The 18958-nt window shown below is 45.7% G+C and overlaps 1 protein-coding gene across 1 annotated transcript; it reads right to left on the reverse strand.

Annotated features, from left to right (window-relative positions):
• Window positions 1–13045: 13045 nt before the first annotated feature.
• On the reverse strand, window positions 13046–16299 carry LOC123088154 (protein sister of odd and bowel). The gene is made up of 3 exons (XM_044510327.1): window positions 16131–16299; window positions 15875–15995; window positions 13046–15694 (listed from the first exon to the last, which is right to left on the reverse strand). The coding sequence occupies exons 1-3, from the start codon at window positions 16266–16268 to the stop codon at window positions 13383–13385; spliced, it is 2571 nt and encodes an 856-aa protein (XP_044366262.1). The 5' UTR covers window positions 16269–16299; the 3' UTR covers window positions 13046–13382.
• Between the last annotated feature and the right edge of the window lie 2659 nt (window positions 16300–18958).

Raw genomic sequence — 18958 nt, forward strand, 5'->3', positions numbered from 1 at the left:
TTTTTCAAAATCAAGCCTTCATTGTCCATGTTTAGTTTGTATCCTACTTACTAAGGCAGTCCCTGTTTTAACAATATACAGACCTGGGAGTATTGTAATGCTAAGGATTTAGCTTATCTTTTCTTTTTTCCATAGATGCTGCAGAAGTACGGTTGATACATGAGTATTATGAACTAGTATCAGCATCCGTGAGGCTCTTCAAGTCTGCTTTGATATTAAACAAAATTGTACTCCCATAGTGCCCTATATACAAGATACATGGATTGTTGGAATTAAAAATCACAGCCTCAATTACTTTTGAGGCATAATAGTGTTGTCTATTTTTTATATCTGTCCACTTTTAAGATACTTATTTCCTATGTCGATAATGTTAATCTGTTCATATATCACTATGTATTAACATGCTATCTAAGTATCTATTTCTTTATCAGTCTTTAAACAAATCTTATGTTTATGGTTTGAATACTTGGTTTGCTCTCACCCTTTGTGCCATTGGCGCAAGGGGTCATCTAATTGTTCTTAAGATCCCCAAATCCAACGTTTAACAAATAGCTTTTGCTCGCCGCCAGGACAGCCTTGCTTCTTCTTTGCGTGACACCTCCCGTGGCACAAACTACGAAAAAAACAACGCAAGAGATTCGCTCCAAGAGGAATGACGAGTGCACCGGCAAGAGGGGGAGGAAGACCAAGTGATATGACCATGTAGAAGTACTTGCTTTATGTGAGCTGAATGAGAAATTGTTAGCTAGGTTGAGCTACTTGTTATCGTTGAATTGCTAAACTATTTGTTATCTTGGACATGTAAACCTATTTGCTATGTTTGATATGTTGAACTATCCTTTTTATCGGTGTGTGATGCATATTATGATGTGTGATATCCTAATATTTTGATTCACAAACTATATTATTGTGGTGAAATTTTTTAATTGAAATTATCAAGTTTTGGAGGAAAGGAACTAAAATTCAAAGGGGACACATACCAGGGTCTCCGGCGGTAGGGTTGCACACCTACCGTAAAATATAACCCACTTCCGAGAACAATACAGATTTCCCCTCTTCGACACCTATTGCTGAGGTAGCTGGAGGTAGGGTACTACAGGCTACCGCCGGGCACTCTGGCGGTAGGGTTGCATACCTGACTGCAAAAAAAAAAACAGTTTCTGGAACAGAACGACCTAGAGCTCGGGGTTTTGGGGGTGGGGGGTTTGAATCCTACCACCGGATACATTGGCGGTAGGGTACTTCAACCTGTTGTGGCCTTCTCTGATGGTAGGTGCACTCTAGCCACGTCAGCAACAACCGACGTCTATCAGCCTCTACTGTCAACCCTACCGCCAAGGGCCTCGGCGGTAGGCAGTGCAACCCTGGTGACATCGACCCCAGCAGTAGGAAAAGAGCCAGATCCTGAATTGTTTCCGAACCAGGGTCAGATCCTGCTGAACTTTGACCAAAGGGTCAAAACACCAAATTTGACCGCACATGAATGGGCAGATGGATCACTAACCACAATCGACACGTGGCCAACAAAAGAAACCCCCAACCGCCACGCCGCAAATTGCGTCTTCCAGGAAAACCCACGAAACCCACGACACTAGGCCACTTACATGATGACCTCACAAAACAGTGCAAGCCCAGGGGTGCAACTGGGTCAAAATCGTATGCCAAAGTTAGCAACGTTGTCCTCAATTGAATGCGGGCTCTTTAAATTTAGGGAGCATAGAAAAGACAGTTGCTGCAATTTAACGTGATTTACACTTTTAACGCTTAAGTGGTTACTTTCTTGCAATTGAATTTGTTTATACTTTGAACATTTATGCTCAAGTTCACGCACACATAATGAATTTTATAAGGGTGGAATTTCAGGAGGACGCCTTTCTAAAACTACATTGTGCCTATTGCATGCAAAGCCGACCTATGCAAATGTGATGTTTCTTTCAATTTACATAGTAATTTCTTAAGATCATCTCTATCCTTACAAGCAAGAAAGTCCCAAGCTATTTCTCCGTCCATAACATAACCCTCAGGTATCTTAGGCAATTCATATCTAGGAGAGCTAGGTCTAATAGGTGTTTCATGAAGGAAAAGCTCAAGAAAGATGAGGTTGTCGCACAGATGGACCGGGATGTCTCCTGTGAGCTAGCTCAATTGAGCATGGCATCTAGCTCCATGGTGTGCAGCTTCTCCAAAGCGTCCAATAGATGCAAGAAGAATGTGTGTTATGGCTGGGGAGAGGATTATGTTGGGGAACATTGCAGAAAACAAAAATTTTCCTACGGTTTCACCAAGATCCATCTAGGAGTTCATCTAGCAACGAGTGATCGGATTGCATCTACATATCTTTGTAGATCACGCGCAGAAGCGTTCAAAGAACGGGGATGAGGAAGGCATACTCGACGTGATCCAAATCACCGGAGATCCTAGCGCCGAACGGACGGCACCTCCGCGTTCAACACACGTACGGTCAGCGTAACGTCTCCTCCTTCTTGATCCAGCAAGGGGAAGGAGAGGTTGAGGAAGATAGCTCCAGCAGCAGCACGACGGCGTGGTGGTGATGGAGCTGCAGTACTCCGGCAAGGCTTCGCCAAGCTCTATGGAGGAGGATGTGTTGGAGAGGGAGAGGGAGGCACCAAAGGCGTGGTTTGAGAGGCCCTCCTTCCCCCACTATATATAGGGAGCCTAAGGGGGGGGGGGGGGGGGCGCCGGCCCTAGGAGATGCAATCTCCTAGGGGGGCGGCGGCCAAGGGAGGAATCCCTCCTCCCCAAGGCACCTAGGAGGTGCCTTCCCCCTTTAGGACTCTTCCCTCCCTTATCTCTTGGCGCATGGGCCTCTTGGGGCTGGTGCCCTTGGCCCATATAGGCCAAGGCGCACACCCCTACAGCCCATGTGGCCCCCGGGGCAGGTGGCCCCACCCGGTGGACCCCCGGGACTCTTCCGGTGGTCCCGGTATAATACCGGTGACCCCGAAACTTGTCCCGACGGCCAAAATAGCACTTCCTATATATAATTCTTTACCTCCGGACCATTCCGGAACTCCTCGTGACGTCCGGGATCTCATCCGGGACTCTGAACAACATTCGGGTTACTGCATATACATATCCCTACAACCCTAGCGTCACCGAACCTTAAGTGTGTAGACCCTACGGGTTCGGGAGACATGTAGACATGACCGAGATTGCTCTCCGGTCAATAACCAACAGCGGGATCTGGATACCCATGTTGGCTCCCACATGCTCCTCGATGATCTCATCGGTTGAACCACGATGTCGAGGATTCAAGCAACCCCGTATACAATTCCCTTTGTCAATCGGTATGCTACTTGCCCGAGATTCGATCGTCGGTATCCCAATACCTTGTTCAATCTCGTTACCGGCAAGTCACTTTACTCGTACCGTAATGCACGATCCCGTGACCAGACACTTGGTCACTTTGAGCTCATAATGATGATGTATTACCGAGTGGGCCCAGTGATACCTCTCCGTCATACGGAGTGACAAATCCCAGTCTTGATCCGTGTCAACCCAACAGACACTTTCAGAGATACCCGTAGTATACCTTTATAGTCACCCAGTTACGTTGTGACGTTTGGTACACCCAAAGCACTCCTACGGTATCCGGGAGTTACACGATCTCATGGTCTAAGGAAAAGATACTTGACATTGGAAAACTCTAGCAAACGAACTATACGATCTTGTGCTATGTTTAGGAGTGGGTCTTATCCATCACATCATTCTCCTAATGATGTGATCTTGTTATCAATGACATCCTATGTCCATAGTCAGGAAACCATGACTATCTGTTGATCAACGAGCTAGTCAACTAGAGGCTTACTAGGGACATATTGGTGTCTATTATTCACACATGTATTACGATTTCCGGATAACACAATTATAGCATGAATAAAGACAATTATCATGAACAAGGAAATATAATAATAATGCTTTTATTATTGCCTCTAGGGCATATTTCCAACAGTCTCCCACTTGCACTAGAGTCAATAATCTAGTTACATTGTGATGAATCGAACACCCATGGAATTCTGGTGTTGATCATGTTTTGCTCTAGGGAGAGGTTTAGTCAATGGATCTGCTACATTCAGGTCCGTATGTACTTTACAAATATCTATGTCTCCATCTTGAACATTTTCACGAATGGAGTTGAAGCGATGCTTGATGTGCCTGGTCTTCTTGTGAAACCTGGGCTCCTTGGCAAGTGCAATAGCTCCAGTGTTGTCACAGAAGAGTTTGATTGGCCCCGACGCATTGGGTATGACTCCTAGGTCGGTGATGAATTCCTTCACCCAAATTGCTTCATGTGCTGCCTCCAAGGCTGCCATGTACTCCGCTTCACATGTAGATCCCGCCACGACGCTCTGCTTGCAACTGCACCAGCTTACTGCCCCACCATTCAAAATATACACGTATCCGGTTTGTGACTTTGAGTCATCCAGATCTGTGTCGAAGCTAGCGTCGACGTAACCCTTTACAACAAGCTCTTCGTCACCTCCATAGATGAGAAACATTTCCTTAGTCCTTTTCAGGTACTTCAGGATATTCTTGACCGCTGTCCAGTGTTCCTTGCCGGGATTACTTTGGTACCTACCTACCAAACTTACGGCAAGGTTTACATCAGGTCTGGTACACAGCATGGCATACATAATAGAACCTATGGCTGAGGCATAGGGGATGACACTCATCTCTTCTATATCTTCTGCCGTGGTCGGACATTGAGCTGAGCTCAATTTCACACCTTGCAACACAGGCAAGAACCCCTTCTTAGACTGATCCATATTGAACTTCTTCAATATCTTATCAAGGTATGTGCTTTGTGAAAGACCTATGAGGCGTCTTGATCCATTTATTTTCTATGGCTCGCCGCTCAACAGGCAAGTCAGTCAAAGTCCATACTTCGTTTTCATACATGGATCCTATCTCGGATTTCATGGCTTTTAGCCATTTGTCGGAATCCGGGCCCGCCATCGCTTCTTCATAGTTCGAAGGTTCACCGTTGTCTAACAACATGATTTCCAAGACAGGGTTGCCGTACCACTCTGGTGCGGAACGTGTCCTTGTGGACCTACGAAGTTCAGTAGCAACTTGATCTGAAGTTTCATGATCATCATCATTAACTTCCTCTCTAGTCGGTGCAGGCACCTTAGGAACATTTTCTTGAGTTGCGCCATTTTCCGGTTCAAGAGGTAATACTTCATCAAGTTCTACTTTCCTCCCACTTACTTCTTTCAAGAGAAACTCCTTCTCTAGAAAGGATCCATTCTTGGCAACAAAGATCTTGCCTTCAGATCTGAGGTAGAAGGTATACCAAATAGTTTCTTTAGGGTATCCTATGAAGACGCATTTTTTCGACTTGGGTTCGAGCTTTTCAGGTTGAAGTTTCTTGACATAAGCATCGCATCCCCAAACTTTCAGAAACAACAGCTTATGTTTCTTCCCAAACCATAATTCATACGGTGTCGTCTCAACAGATTTCGACGGAGCCCTATTTAAAGTGAATGCGGCAGTCTCTAAAGCATACCCCCAAAAAGATAGCGGTAAATCGACAAGAGACATCATAGATCGCACCATATCTAATAGAGTGCGATTACGACGTTCGGACACACCATTACGCTGAGGTGTTCCAGGCGGCGTGAGCTGTGAAACTATTCCACATTTTCTTAAGTGTGTGCCAAACTCATGACTCAAGTATTCTCCTCCACGATCCGATCGCAGGAACTTGATTTTCCTGTCACGTTGATTCTCAACCTCACTCTAAAATTCCTTGAACTTTTCAAAAGTTTCAGACTTGTGTTTCATTAAGTAGACATACCCATATCTACTCAAGTCATCAGTGAGGGTGAGAACATAACGATAGCCACCGCGAGCCTCGACGCTCATTGGACCGCACACATCAGTATGTATGATTTTCAATAAGTTGGTTGCTCGCTCCATTGTTCCTGAGAACGGAGTCTTGGTCATTTTACCCATGAGGCATGGTTCGCACGTGTCAAATGATTCGTAATCAAGAGACTCTAAAAGTCCATCTGCATGGAGCTTCTTCATGCGTTTGACACCTATGTGACCAAGGCGGCAGTGCCACAAGTAGGTGGGACTATCATTATCAATCTTACATCTTTTGGTATTCACACTATGAATATGTGTAGCATTACGCTCGAGATTCATTAAGAATAAACCATTCACCATCGGAGCATGACCATAAAATATATCTCTCATATAAATAGAACAACCATTATTCTCGGATTTAAATGAGTAGCCATCTCGTATTAAACGAGATCCTGATACAATGTTCATGCTCAAACTTGGCACTAAATAACAATTATTGAGGTTCAAAACTAATCCCGTAGGTAAATGTAGAGGTAGCGTGCCGACGGCGATCACATCGACCTTGGAACCATTCCCGACGCGCATCGTCACCTCGTCCTTCGCCAGTCTCCGCTTAGTCCGCAGCTCCTGCTTTGAGTTACAAATGTGAGCAACTGCACCGGTATCAAATACCCAGGAGCTACTACGAGTACTGGTAAGGTACACATCAATTACATGTATATCACATATACCTTTCGTTTTGCCGGCCTTCTTGTCTGCTAAGTATTTGGGACAGTTCCGCTTTCAGTGACCACTTTCCTTGCAATAAAAGCACTCAGTCTCGGGCTTGGGTCCATTCTTTGGCTTCTTCCCAGCAGCTTGCTTGCCGGGCGCGGCAACTCCCTTGCCGTCCTTCTTGAAGGTTTTCTTACCCTTGCCTTTCTTGAACTTAGTGGTTTTATTCACCATCAACACTTGATGTTCCTCTTTGACTTCTACCTCTGCTGATTTCAGCATTTCAAATACTTCAGGAATGGTCTTTTCCATCCCCTGCATATTGAAGTTCATCACAAAGCTCTTGTAGCTCGGTGGAAGCGACTGAAGGATTCTGTCAATGACCGCGTCATTCGGGAGATTAACTCCCAGCTGAGTAAAGCGGTTATGTAACCCAGACATTGTGAGTATGTGCTCACTGACAGAACTATTTTCCTCCATCTTACAGCTGAAGAATTTGTCGGAGACTTCATATCTCTCGACCCGGGCATGAGCTTGGAAAATCATTTTCAGCTCTTCGAACATCTCATATGCTTCGTGTCTCTCAAAACGCTTTTGGAGCCCCGGCTCTAAGCTGTAAAGCATGCCGCACTGAACGAGGGAGTAGTCATCGGTACGTGCCTGCCAAGCGTTCATAACGTCTTGTTCTGCAGGGAGAACAGGTGCGTCACCCAGCGGTGCTTGTAGGATATAATCTTTCTTGGCAGCTATGAGGATGATCCTCAGGTTCCGGACCCAGTCCGTGTAGTTGCTGCCATCGTCTTTCAGCTTGGTTTTCTCTAGGAACGCGTTGAAGTTGAGGACTACGTTGGCCATTTGATCTACAAGACATATTGTAAAGATTTTAGACTAAGTTCATGATAATTAAGTTCATCTAATCAAATTATTCAATGAACTCCCACTTAGATAGACATCCCTCCTGTAATCTAAGTATAACATGATCCGAGTTAACTAGGCCGTGTCCGATCATCACGTGAGACGGACTAGTCAACATCGGTGAACATCTTCATGTTGATCGTTTCTTCTATACGACTCATGCTCAACCTTTCGGTCTTCTGTGTTTCGAGGCCATGTCTGTACATGCTAGGCTCGTCAAGTCAACCTAACTGTTTGCATGTGTAAATCTGTCTTACACCCGTTGTATGTGAACGTTGGAATCTATCACACCCGATCATCACGTGGTGCTTCGAAACAACAAACTGTCGCAACGGTGCACAGTTAGGGGGAACACTTTCTTGAAATTATTATGAGGGATCATCTTATTTACGTCGTTCTAAGCAAACAAGATGTATAAAACATGATAAACATCACATGCAATTAAATAATAACAGTGACATGATATGGCCAATATCACATAGCTCCTTTGATCTCCATCTTGGGGCTCCATGATCATCTTGTCACCGGCATGACACCATGATCTCCATCATCGTGTCTCCATCATCATGTCTCCATGAAGTTGCTCGCCAACTATTACTTCTACTACTACGGCTAACGCGTTTAGCAATAAAGTAAAGTAATTTACATAGCGTTTCTCAATGACACGCAGGTCATACAAAAATAAAGACAACTCCTATGGCTCCTGCCGGTTGTCATACTCATCGACATGCAAGTCGTGATTCCTATTACAATAGCATGAACATTTCATACATCACATATATTTCATTCATCATTCATCACAACTTTGGCCATATCATATCACAAAGCACTTGCTGCAAAAACAAGTTAGACGTCCTCTAATTGTTGTTGCAAGTTTTACGTGGCTGAAAAAGGGCTCTAGCAAGAACGTTTTTTTACCTACGTTAAAGCCACAACGTGATTTGTCAACTTCTATTTACCCTTCATAAGGACCCTTTTCATCGAATCCGCTCCAACTAAAGTGGGAGAGACAGACACCCGCCAGCCACCTTATGCAACTTGTGCATGTTAGTCGGTGGAACCGGTCTCACGTAAGCGTACGTGTAAGGTTGGTCCGGGCCGCTTCATCCCACAATACCGTTGAAGCAAGATAAGACTAGTAGCGGCAAGAAAGTTGACAACATCAACGCCCACAAAAAATTATGTTCTACTCGTGCAAGAGAACTACGCATAGACCTAGCTCATGATGCCACTATTGGGGAACGTTGCAGAAAACAAAAATTTTCCTACGGTTTCACCAAGATCCATCTAGGAGTTCATCTAGCAACGAGTGATCGGATTGCATCTACATACCTTTGTAGATCACGCGCGGAAGCGTTCAAAGAACGGGGATGAGGAAGGCGTACTCGACGTGATCCAAATCACCGGAGATCCTAGCGCCGAATGGACGGCACCTCCGCGTTCAACACACGTACGGTCAGCGTAACGTCTCCTCCTTCTTGATCCAGCAAGGGGGAAGGAGAGGTTGAGGAAGATGGCTCCAGCAGCAGCACGACGGCGTGGTGGTGATGGAGCTGCAGTACTCTGGCAGGGCTTCGCCAAGCTCTATGGAGGAGGAGGATGTGTTGGAGAGGGAGAGGGAGGCACCAAAGGCGTGGTTTGAGAGGCCCTCCTCCCCCCACTATATATAGGGAGCCTAGGGGGGGCGGCCCTAGGAGATGCAATCTCCTAGGGGGGCGGCGGCCAAGGGAGGAATCCCTCCTCCCCAAGGCACCTAGGAGGTGCCTTCCCCCTTTAGGACTCTTTCCTCCCTTATCTCTTGGCGCATGGGCCTCTTGGGGCTGGTGCCCTTGGCCCATATAGGCCAAGGCGCACACCTCTACATCCCATGTGGCCCCCCGGGGCAGGTGGCCCCACCCGGTGGACCCCCGGGACCCTTCCGGTGGTCCCCGTACAATACCGGTGACCCCGAAACTTGTCCCGACGGCCGAAATAGCACTTCCTATATATAATTCTTTACCTCCGGACCATTCCGGAACTCCTCGTGACGTCCGGGATCTCATCCGGGACTCCGAACAACATTTGGGTTACTGCATATACATATCCCTACAGCCCTAGCATCACCGAACCTTAAGTGTGTAGACCCTACGGGTTCGGGAGACATGTAGACATGACCGAGATCGCTCTCCGGTCAATAACCAACAGCGGGATCTGGATACCCATGTTGGCTCCCACATGCTCCTCGATGATCTCATCGGATGAACCACGATGTCGAGGATTCAAGCAACCCCGTATACAATTCCCTTTGTCAATCGGTATGCTACTTGCCCGAGATTCGATCGTCGGTATCCCAATACCTTGTTCAATCTCGTTACCGGCAAGTCACTTTACTCGTACCGTAATGCATGATCCCGTGACCAGACACTTGGTCACTTTGAGCTCATAATGATGATGTATTACCGAGTGGGCCCAGTGATACCTCTCCGTCATACGGAGTGACAAATCCCAGTCTTGATACGTGTCAACCCAACAGACACTTTCGGAGATACCCGTAGTATACCTTTATAGTCACCCAGTTACGTTGTGACATTTGGTACACCCAAAGCACTCCTACGGTATCCGGGAGTTACACGATCTCATGGTCTAAGGAAAAGATACTTGACATTGGAAAACTCTAGCAAACGAACTATACGATCTTGTGCTATGTTTAGGATTGAGTCTTGTCCATCACATCATTCTCCTAATGATGTGATCTCGTTATCAATGACATCCTATGTTCATAGTCAGGAAACCATGACTATCTGTTGATCAACGAGCTAGTCAACTAGAGGCTTACTAGGGACATGTTGGTGTCTATTATTCACACATGTATTACGATTTCCGGATAACACAATTATAGCATGAATAAAGACAATTATCATGAACAAGGAAATATAATAATAATGCTTTTATTATTGCCTCTAGGGCATATTTCCAACAGATTACCACTACTACACACTGTTCGGCCCATCCGCAAGAAGGAGCGCCTAGTCTGAGTGAAGAACAAAACAGATGATTAAAACCCAGGTGCTATGATGCCAACCTAACTAGAGGTTCCATTGATCATTCATGTTTGCTTGTTTGCAGCATTTACTTGCAATGATCATGTGAACTCTGAGTGTGTTGTATTGTATATCTGTTTTTACATACAGGGAATTGGATTTGGTTGTTTTGGCAAGAATTCCAGCTTGGGAGAAAATCCATGTTTGTCAATTGTCATTTGAAAGCTATAGACTTATCAATCCATTTCGAGACAGAGAACTTACGATCAACCATCACACGTAAATTGCTGACATATTTGCTCACACAACCGTCGCAAGTAAATTGCAGACACGTTTTGGCATTTGGCCACACAGTAAAGCAAAAAAAATAATATTTTTGTGACATTACTTACAAGTGGTCTCTGAAAATAACCAAAATGTCATTAACATTTATCCCTCCTCTCAACCTCTTTGTTCTATTTCCGTCCTCCCGTCTCTGTTTCTCCTTCCTGTCTCTATCTACAGCTCTCACTGCTCCATCTCTATCTACTGCCCTTCAAGTACTGTGGATAGTGGATAAATACTGAGAGATGAACTGGCCCCTAATTAGCTCTGAATTATTGTCACGTCACACGCAAAGTTGGGCCAACGAAAAGAACAGGCACATAACATGAACTTACTAACGACTCCCTGTATGAGAAACCAAATATCAAACTGGGCAGGGAAGGTGGTTAATATCATCAGTGGTATAGAGGTAACTCTACTCCATCCCCCAGAAGCCCGAATGGCATTTGTTTTTTCTTTTGCAATCAATACAAAAAACTATCACATGATATGTTAATCAAAGCGATATTATTTTGAGGTCAAGTGTTCAATCCAACATACTAAAAAGGAGTAAAGAACAAGTTAGTTCTCACCGCTCAGTCTATATCTACAGCTCTGAATTACTGTGGATAGTGAACAGATCATGGGACATGAACCGGTGCCCTAATTAGCTCTGGATTATTATGAAACATCACACAGGGACATTGGGGCGACCAAAAAGAACAGTCACATAGCACGAACTGATGCTAATGCAAGCATGACTGCAGCCTATAACATAAATCAATGATCCTTGAGTAAATATGCATATGCAAGCTACCCAAGATCATCTCGAGATGCAAGAATATATGCTCACATCTGTCAGAGATACTTGCCTATGAGAAATCAAATGTCAAACTGGGCAGGGAAGGTAGATAATACCATCAGTGACATATAGGCAACCACTACAGGGTCCAGAAGCTCAAATACGGTTAGGTTTTTCTTTGGCAATCAATACAAAAAATATCACATGATGCATTTATGTACTGCAGAATGCTGAAGCTTAACTGCATAAGCATATGGTTTTGCCTTTTCCAAGCTAGTTGAAATCTACCAAATGAACTAGATTTTACCTTTATGTAGAAGCCAGGAAGATCACTGATAATTGTAAAGCAGAAAAAACAGATTTAGTACATGTTCATTTCTACTACATTGCTAGCAAGGCAAAAGAAATCATTTATGTGTCAAAGCAAATTTAGAACATGTTCCCAACACAAGGAATGAATCGGGTGGGATCAAAGGTGCCGCGAGTATCAAAGCCTTAACAGCAGACACACCCAGTCAGAGAACAGGACAAATTCTAATTTCAACGAACAAATAATCTAAGAAACTACTCCTGTGCTGCTGTGCTTAACCATATGAAAGGGCATGTATTCTTAGGTTGCAGTCATTACCAGTTTGGTTGATACCATCCAGTGCTTTATGATTTACGTATCGTTTTTCTTCCAGAAATGCACAGAAGAAGCACTTCAAATGGATAAATAGACGTGCACGCTATCTATTTTCAAAGCTCTTCATGGAAGTGCAAGCATTGCAGCAGTTAATGATTGAACAACTTCATGGCTTATTAGACATCCAGGAAGATAACTATATGGCTCAATCCTCTATAGCACCATGCTCCCTAATTTTTAAGGCCTCACATTCAATTGAGGTCTCCAATTTAAAATTGGGTCACTTGATTTTCACTGTGTCAACAATTTCTCAAGGAGTTCTCTAATGCAATTCTTTTAATTTACTATGCTCCTTAATTTTGAAGCTCTCCCGTTCGATTAAGATATTCAATTTTAGAATTGGTTCACATTTTGACTGGATCAACGATTTCCAAAATATAAGCTGTATTCATTTTTTCAAAAGTCAAAATTCTTTAACTTTGACCAAGTTCAGAGCCAAAATTATCGACTCCCACAATACTAATTATATAAAGTATGAAAAATTGATTTCATGATGAATCTAATGATACCGATTTGATATTATGGATACCGATATATTTCTCTACAAATTCGGTCAAAACTTAAAGAGGTTTGACTTTTCAAAAAACTAATCACCGTAAAGTTTAAAACAGAGGGAGTACCAAAATATGAAAACCCAACAACATCAATGGCGCAGCAAAGCGCGCCCAACCCTTCTAGTATAGGTGAATAACTAAGCAAAATAAACAGGCCATCTTGTATTTTGCAGCAAATGTTCAAGCATGCAAATCTGTAAATGCATAGGCATTGCAGTAGTATCCTGAAACAGAATAAAAACAACTTATTTACAACTCTCGGATTTCATATATCACCCCTGTGAAGAACAGACATCACCACTGTAAGAAACAAACACTGCGGATCTTATCAAACAGCTTTTGGAAATGTACACCGATGTTCGAGAACAGCATAGTTAAAGCTTCTAAACTAAAGATTGTGACATTTTTTCTTCAATAAAGAAACAACAATCCCGCTGTAAGTTGTCAGAACTCAGAACAATTGGGCCAAGGAACTTCCAACAAATAATAAAACCATCTACAGTGGCAAGCGCAGGCTTTACTCCTATCCTAACTCTGCAATGTTGAGCAAGATTTTACCTCTGCGGTTTGCACCTCATCCTATGCCGGGTAAAGTCCGAAACATACTTATATATCTTGCTACACCCCGGCGTCCTGCATTTATAGGGCTTTTCCCCTGTATGAACTTGGAAATGATCAGCCAGAGCCCATGTCCACTTGAAAGCCATACTGCAACCTTCCCACGGACACTTGTAAGGTGTCTCCTCGTTGTGAATGCTCTGGTGGCGTCTCAGATACTTGTGGGATCTAAAATGTTTGCCACATGACTTGATCGTGCACATGTTCTTCTTGTGGACAGAAAGTTCGGCTCTTTTCTTGAATGTCATGTGGCAGTAGTCAATGTCACATTCAAATCGTCCCTTCCTCTTTTTACCCTTGCTTGAGGCTGAATTGTCCACAAGACCTCTCTTTATGTCGGCGAGTTTAATGTCTGCAGATTCAGCGTTTGACATCGTACTCTCACAAGGAACAGTTATGTCAAATGTCGCCTTTTCCTCACACTGACCATAGATGTCACCATCACCCATTTCAAGTTGGTCTGTCTTTGTTTCTTCCATATCCAGCTTTCTTTTACCTCTGCGCCTGGCATAACATATGACATCAGTTCTCTCTGATTGACCAACACTTCTAACAACTACGCCTGATGCACATGAAACACTGGGTGCATCATCCTGTGGTATTACTTCATCAAAAGCTAGACTCTTGTCCGTAACAGGACAAGTGCTCATGGCATTCATAGAACAAACATCTCCCCTGTCGTCTCTAGAAGGTTGCACTTTGGTGGCAACAGACTCTCCTGCATTTTCAATCTGCACATTGGCACTATCCAAATCGCAGTCAAGAGTTTCTGGCTCATTTAAAGCAGCATCACTATCTCCACTACAAGCGGAAGCTTGGCCAGTAACTTCTGGTTCTGAAGCAGCATCGGTAGCAATAGAAACCCCCCGTGTAATTTCCAATTCGGTAGATTCATTTACAAGAGAAGGTCGACCTGTATCTTCTGGTTCTATGGAAACTTCAGTGTCGAGGTTAGCACCTCCTGTAACTCCTGTCTCAGTGACAAGAGAAACTCTTCCTATAAGTCCAGGATGAGTTGTAGCTTCAGTAACAAGTGAACCTAACAGTACTGAATCCATTTCAGCAGTAGATTCATTCGCAAAAGAAGGTCCAATTTTAATTTCCGGTTCTGCAGTGCCTTCATTGTCAAGGGGAGCTCCAGTTGTAACTTCCAACGCGGTGACTACGTCTGCTGCCTCAGCTGCAGGTTCACTCACAAGTGAACCTGCCTCTGAAACCTCTCGCTCAGTAGCAGCTCCATTAGCAAGAGAAACTCTTTCTGGTAGTCCTGGATGAGTTGCAGCTTCAGTAACAAGGGAACCTGAGTGTAGAAAATCCATTTCAGCAGCAGATTCATTGGCAGGAGAAGCTTCCATTTTAGTATCTGGCTCTGCAACACCTTTGTTGTCGAAGGAAGCTACAGTTGTAACTCTCAGAGCGGCGACTACATCTGCAGCCTCAGTTGCAGTTTTAGCAGCACATTCATTGACAGGAGAAGCTCCCATTTTAATATCTGGCTCTGCAACACCTTGGTTGTCGAGGGGAGCTCCTGGTGTGGTGACTAAATCTGCTGCCTCAGTTGCAGCTTCAGAAGCAGATTCGTCGACAGGAGAAGCGCCCATTTTAATATCGTGCTCTGCGACACCTTTGTTGTCAAGGGGAGCTCCAGTTGTAACTTCCGACCTGATGGCTGCGTCTGCTGCCTCAGTTGCAGCTTCGGAAGCAGATTTATGGATGGTAGGAGCTCCCATTTCAGTATCTGGATCTGCAACGCCTTTGTTGTCAAGGGGAGCCCCGGTTGTAATTCCCGATGAGGTGGCTACATCTGCTGCCTCAGTTGCAGCTTCACTCACAAGACAAAGTCCCCCTGAAACTTCTGTCTCAGCAACAGCTTCATCGGCGAGAGAAGCTCCACTTATAACCTCTGGCCCAGCGATCGATCCACTCACAAGGGAAACTCCCACTGAAACGTCTCGCTCCCCAGCAGCTTCATCAGCGAGAGAAACTCCACTCATAACTTCTGTCTCAGTGATCGATCCACTCACAAGAGAAGCTCCCCCGATAACCTCCGGGTCAGTGACAGAGCCATTCACAAGAGGAGTTGCCACTCCAACCTCCTGCTCAGCAGTAGCTTCATCAACAACATGGACTCCTTCCATGACTAGCGGCTCAGTAGCAGCTTCGCTGACCAGAGTAGTCTCCTCCATAGATTCTGGCCTCACAGAACCTTTAATCACAGAGTGCTCATGGCCCACCTCACATTCTTGAGCTGGAATCATTTGTCAAACACCAAGAGAACAAATATTTCAAACATTAGTAGCAAGCCAATCATTTTTTGAATAAAAAGCCAAGCATTTTTGTTTGGAGAATAGAAGAAGCCACACGTTTTTAAGCACTGAAGTGACCGAAAAAAACAGTAGTAGGGTGTGGCAGCGTAGAAGGCACGCACCTTCAAGGACGGGAGGTTGCTGAGGTAGGCGGGCGCGGTGGTCCTGGTCGCCCTTGAGCAGCTCGCCCTCCGGCTCCAGGCCGGCAATGTGCCCCTTGTGCTTAACCCCGTCCGGAGCAACCTGCGATTCCGCGGAACGCACAAGCGAGCGTGAGGACCGGACCCCCGTTCCAGCCGAGCCAAAATCGCCGCTTTCCCCAGAGGGCAGGCAGGGCGATGTAATGCGGATGGGGGAGGGGGAGGGGGGAGTGGGTACCTGCGGGTCGGAGCCGCGGGTGAGCTCGCAGATGGCGCAGTCGTCGGCGGCGGCGTGGAGCCAGGGCGCGGGCTGCGGCGGGGGCGCGGCGGGGGCCGAGGAGGCGAGCAGGCGCGCGGCGTAGCGCCGGATGCGCATGGCGGTGGCCGGGGGCGGGGGCGGGGGCGGGGGCGAGACGGCGGGGCGGAGGGGTGGGGAATTTTGGGGGGAGCAGCACCGCGTGGGGAGGGGGAGGGGAAGGGGGGAGGGAATTTTCTGGTGGCGTGGCGTGGTGTGGTGCGGTGGCTCCTCCTCTCGGGCCCGAGCTCCTGCTTGCTGTGGGGGGTGGGGGGTGGGGGCTGGGCTCGCTCTCACCGCGGCGTCAGCTAGGGTTGCTGCCGTGACCCGACCAAATTGACGGGGCGCCGTCTGCCTCCTCCAGTGGGTGTGGTGTGGGTGCGGGTGGCCTCCGCGGAGAACGAAGTGCTCTTCTCCTCCTTGGTCCTCTTGGGAAGCCCAACCGCCGTCAAAACCGGGTGCCGCTGAAATTACTCTGCCCATTTGATTACGTAAATGCTAAAAAATCTGACGTCGGATTTTAAGCATGGCAAATCGAATATTTTTTATATGGCAAATTACGCGTTTCAAGCATGCCAGCTGAGCATCGCGCCAAAACATGCTCGCAGCCCCTCTCATCGGGAATCGGGACGCGGCATATGGTCCCTCGTCTCGCAAGAGGCGGTGGGCGGAAGATCGGGATCCGGCACGTAGCCGGTATGATGGCCTCAAAACGACCCAGCAAACGAAGCGCATTTCGCTTCGACTATGACCCCAGGCCAAACGAGACTACCTGCTGAGTTTAAGCATATAAATAAGCGGATGACAAGAAGCTTACAAGGATTCTGTTGTGAAATTGTCACGACAGATGTCCTAGTGTGAGGACTTAGTCGTGAGGCCAACGCATCTATGTGGTAGCTTGAGAGGGGTTGAGCGGAATCGAGAGATGCAACACAAGACAAGGGTTTAGACAGCTTCGGGCCCCGGGAAACATCATCCGGTAACAACCCCACGTGCTGTTTGTGGCTATGTCTTATTATCATCACGAGGGAGTTGCCGTAAACCGGCTCTCCTAGTTATGTCTAGCCCTAAAGATCCTCTCCCTCTTGGGGTGCCCTGCCCCTCCTTATATAAGTTGAAGGGGCGGATTACATGAGGAGTCCCAGTAGGACTAGGATTAGTCTATCTTCTATTACAAGCCAGATACAAATCCGGGTCTTGATTTCTTGTAAGGGAAATATTCCTCACGCCTTTCCTCTTTAAGCCGGCCCACCATATCATGAGCCGGCCTTCTGGGCATTAGGCCTTGTCATCCATCTGAAACACCCGTCGGGTCACCAATGAGTCTTCAGACTCGTGAGTCCTCACACCAGTGAACCGCCAGACACGTGAGTCGCCAATCCTCTGGCGGGTCACCAATGAAACACCAAGTCCGGTCGGGTCATATATCCGGTCGGGTCATACCGCGGGGTATATCCCCGACATTAGCCCCCAATTTAATTTGGATTTATCCATGTTAAACTGATCCTGTAAACAAAACTCAAAAACAAATTTAACAGGTTGTGCTCCGGGTTAAATATTCTTGTAAGTCGGCACCTGAACATCCTTAAGTCCTTATCATTTCCTTCTTCTAGAAAATCCGGGTGAATAGACCAGCTTCATAATCAATTTGCTTGTAGAAGAAAATATTGTAAATAAAGAATCCATTTGAGTCGGCCTTCAATGCTCTGACTTGACAAAAATATTGGTCTTCAAATATTCAACTGATATTCAGCCGGCTTGAAGATGTAGAACTTGCCGGTTTATGATTACCAACATTGCCAGGTTATAAAAACTGATGATTCTGGGTCATGACTGTTATAGGCACCAGGTCATGACTGTTGCCAACGACGGTTCATGATTGTTGATGACACCGGGTTAGGATCGTTGCAGACACCGGGTCATAATGATTGGTGACGTCGGGTCAATCTGGTTTGCTCAAAACTGAGAATTTGAAAATATATCTCCCTTATATCCGTGTTACCTGTAGCCCCCAAGTCTTGAGCAGAGCAAAGTGATGACTTAAGACTTACTTCAATATAAATAACCACTTTGAAGAAATCCGTGTTGTTCATCTCAGTCGCTAGTAAAAAACTGAATATTCCATATATGTAGCCCCCAAGTGGCGGATTGTCATGCTTTGCAGCAGCCTGGGACTTGTACTTGCCTTATACTCATGAAAACTTCAACCAGTGTAGCTCCCAAGGGTCGGGTCATTATGCAATAATGAGCAGGGACTTTGTATGTATGATCATATAGATTTCAAGCAGCAATGTGTAGCCCCCAAGGGCCTGCTTAGTAAGATAATACTAAGTTGGGACTTTATATACACTTCATTGAAAATAATATCATATGATGTAACCCTCACCATGGGCTTGAACCCACGCCCATAAGGTTAAAAGCTTTATACTCTACCAACCGGGTAGTGGACCTTTCAATATAATGGATTAAGGCCTGTGTACCTTGGATTTTTGACAGGAGCAATTGGTAGCCCCCAAGGGCCAGCTCATTCTGATGTGACGAGTCGAGTCTTCAATAAGGCAAGTAAAAAATGACCTTGCATTAGCCCCCAAGTGCTATGGTGCATGCTGACAGTGACATGGGACTTGCATATTTGATGTAATCTCAACTTGAATAATGTAGCCGCCAAGTGCCGGGTCGTAAGCCTGCAGCGACTCGGGACTATTCCTTTCATTGTAGAATAAATCATATCCATTGATAAATAATAGCCATTGTACTGAAGCGACTTTTAA

This window comes from Triticum aestivum, chromosome 4A, assembly GCF_018294505.1.
Source record: "Triticum aestivum cultivar Chinese Spring chromosome 4A, IWGSC CS RefSeq v2.1, whole genome shotgun sequence".
In the NCBI taxonomy this organism is placed as follows: domain Eukaryota; kingdom Viridiplantae; phylum Streptophyta; class Magnoliopsida; order Poales; family Poaceae; genus Triticum; species Triticum aestivum.

Bases quoted from the DNA above. Each gene is read 5' to 3' on its own strand.
- LOC123088154 (XM_044510327.1), bottom strand. From the start codon at position 16,268: ATGCGCATCCGGCGCTACGCCGCGCGCCTGCTCGCCTCCTCGGCCCCC. The intron at 15,996-16,130 runs GTACCCACTCCC...GCGGAATCGCAG, and splicing joins CCCGCGGCTCCGACCCGCAG to GTTGCTCCGGACGGGGTTAA. The intron at 15,695-15,874 runs GTGCGTGCCTTC...AAATGATTCCAG, and splicing joins GCAACCTCCCGTCCTTGAAG to CTCAAGAATGTGAGGTGGGC.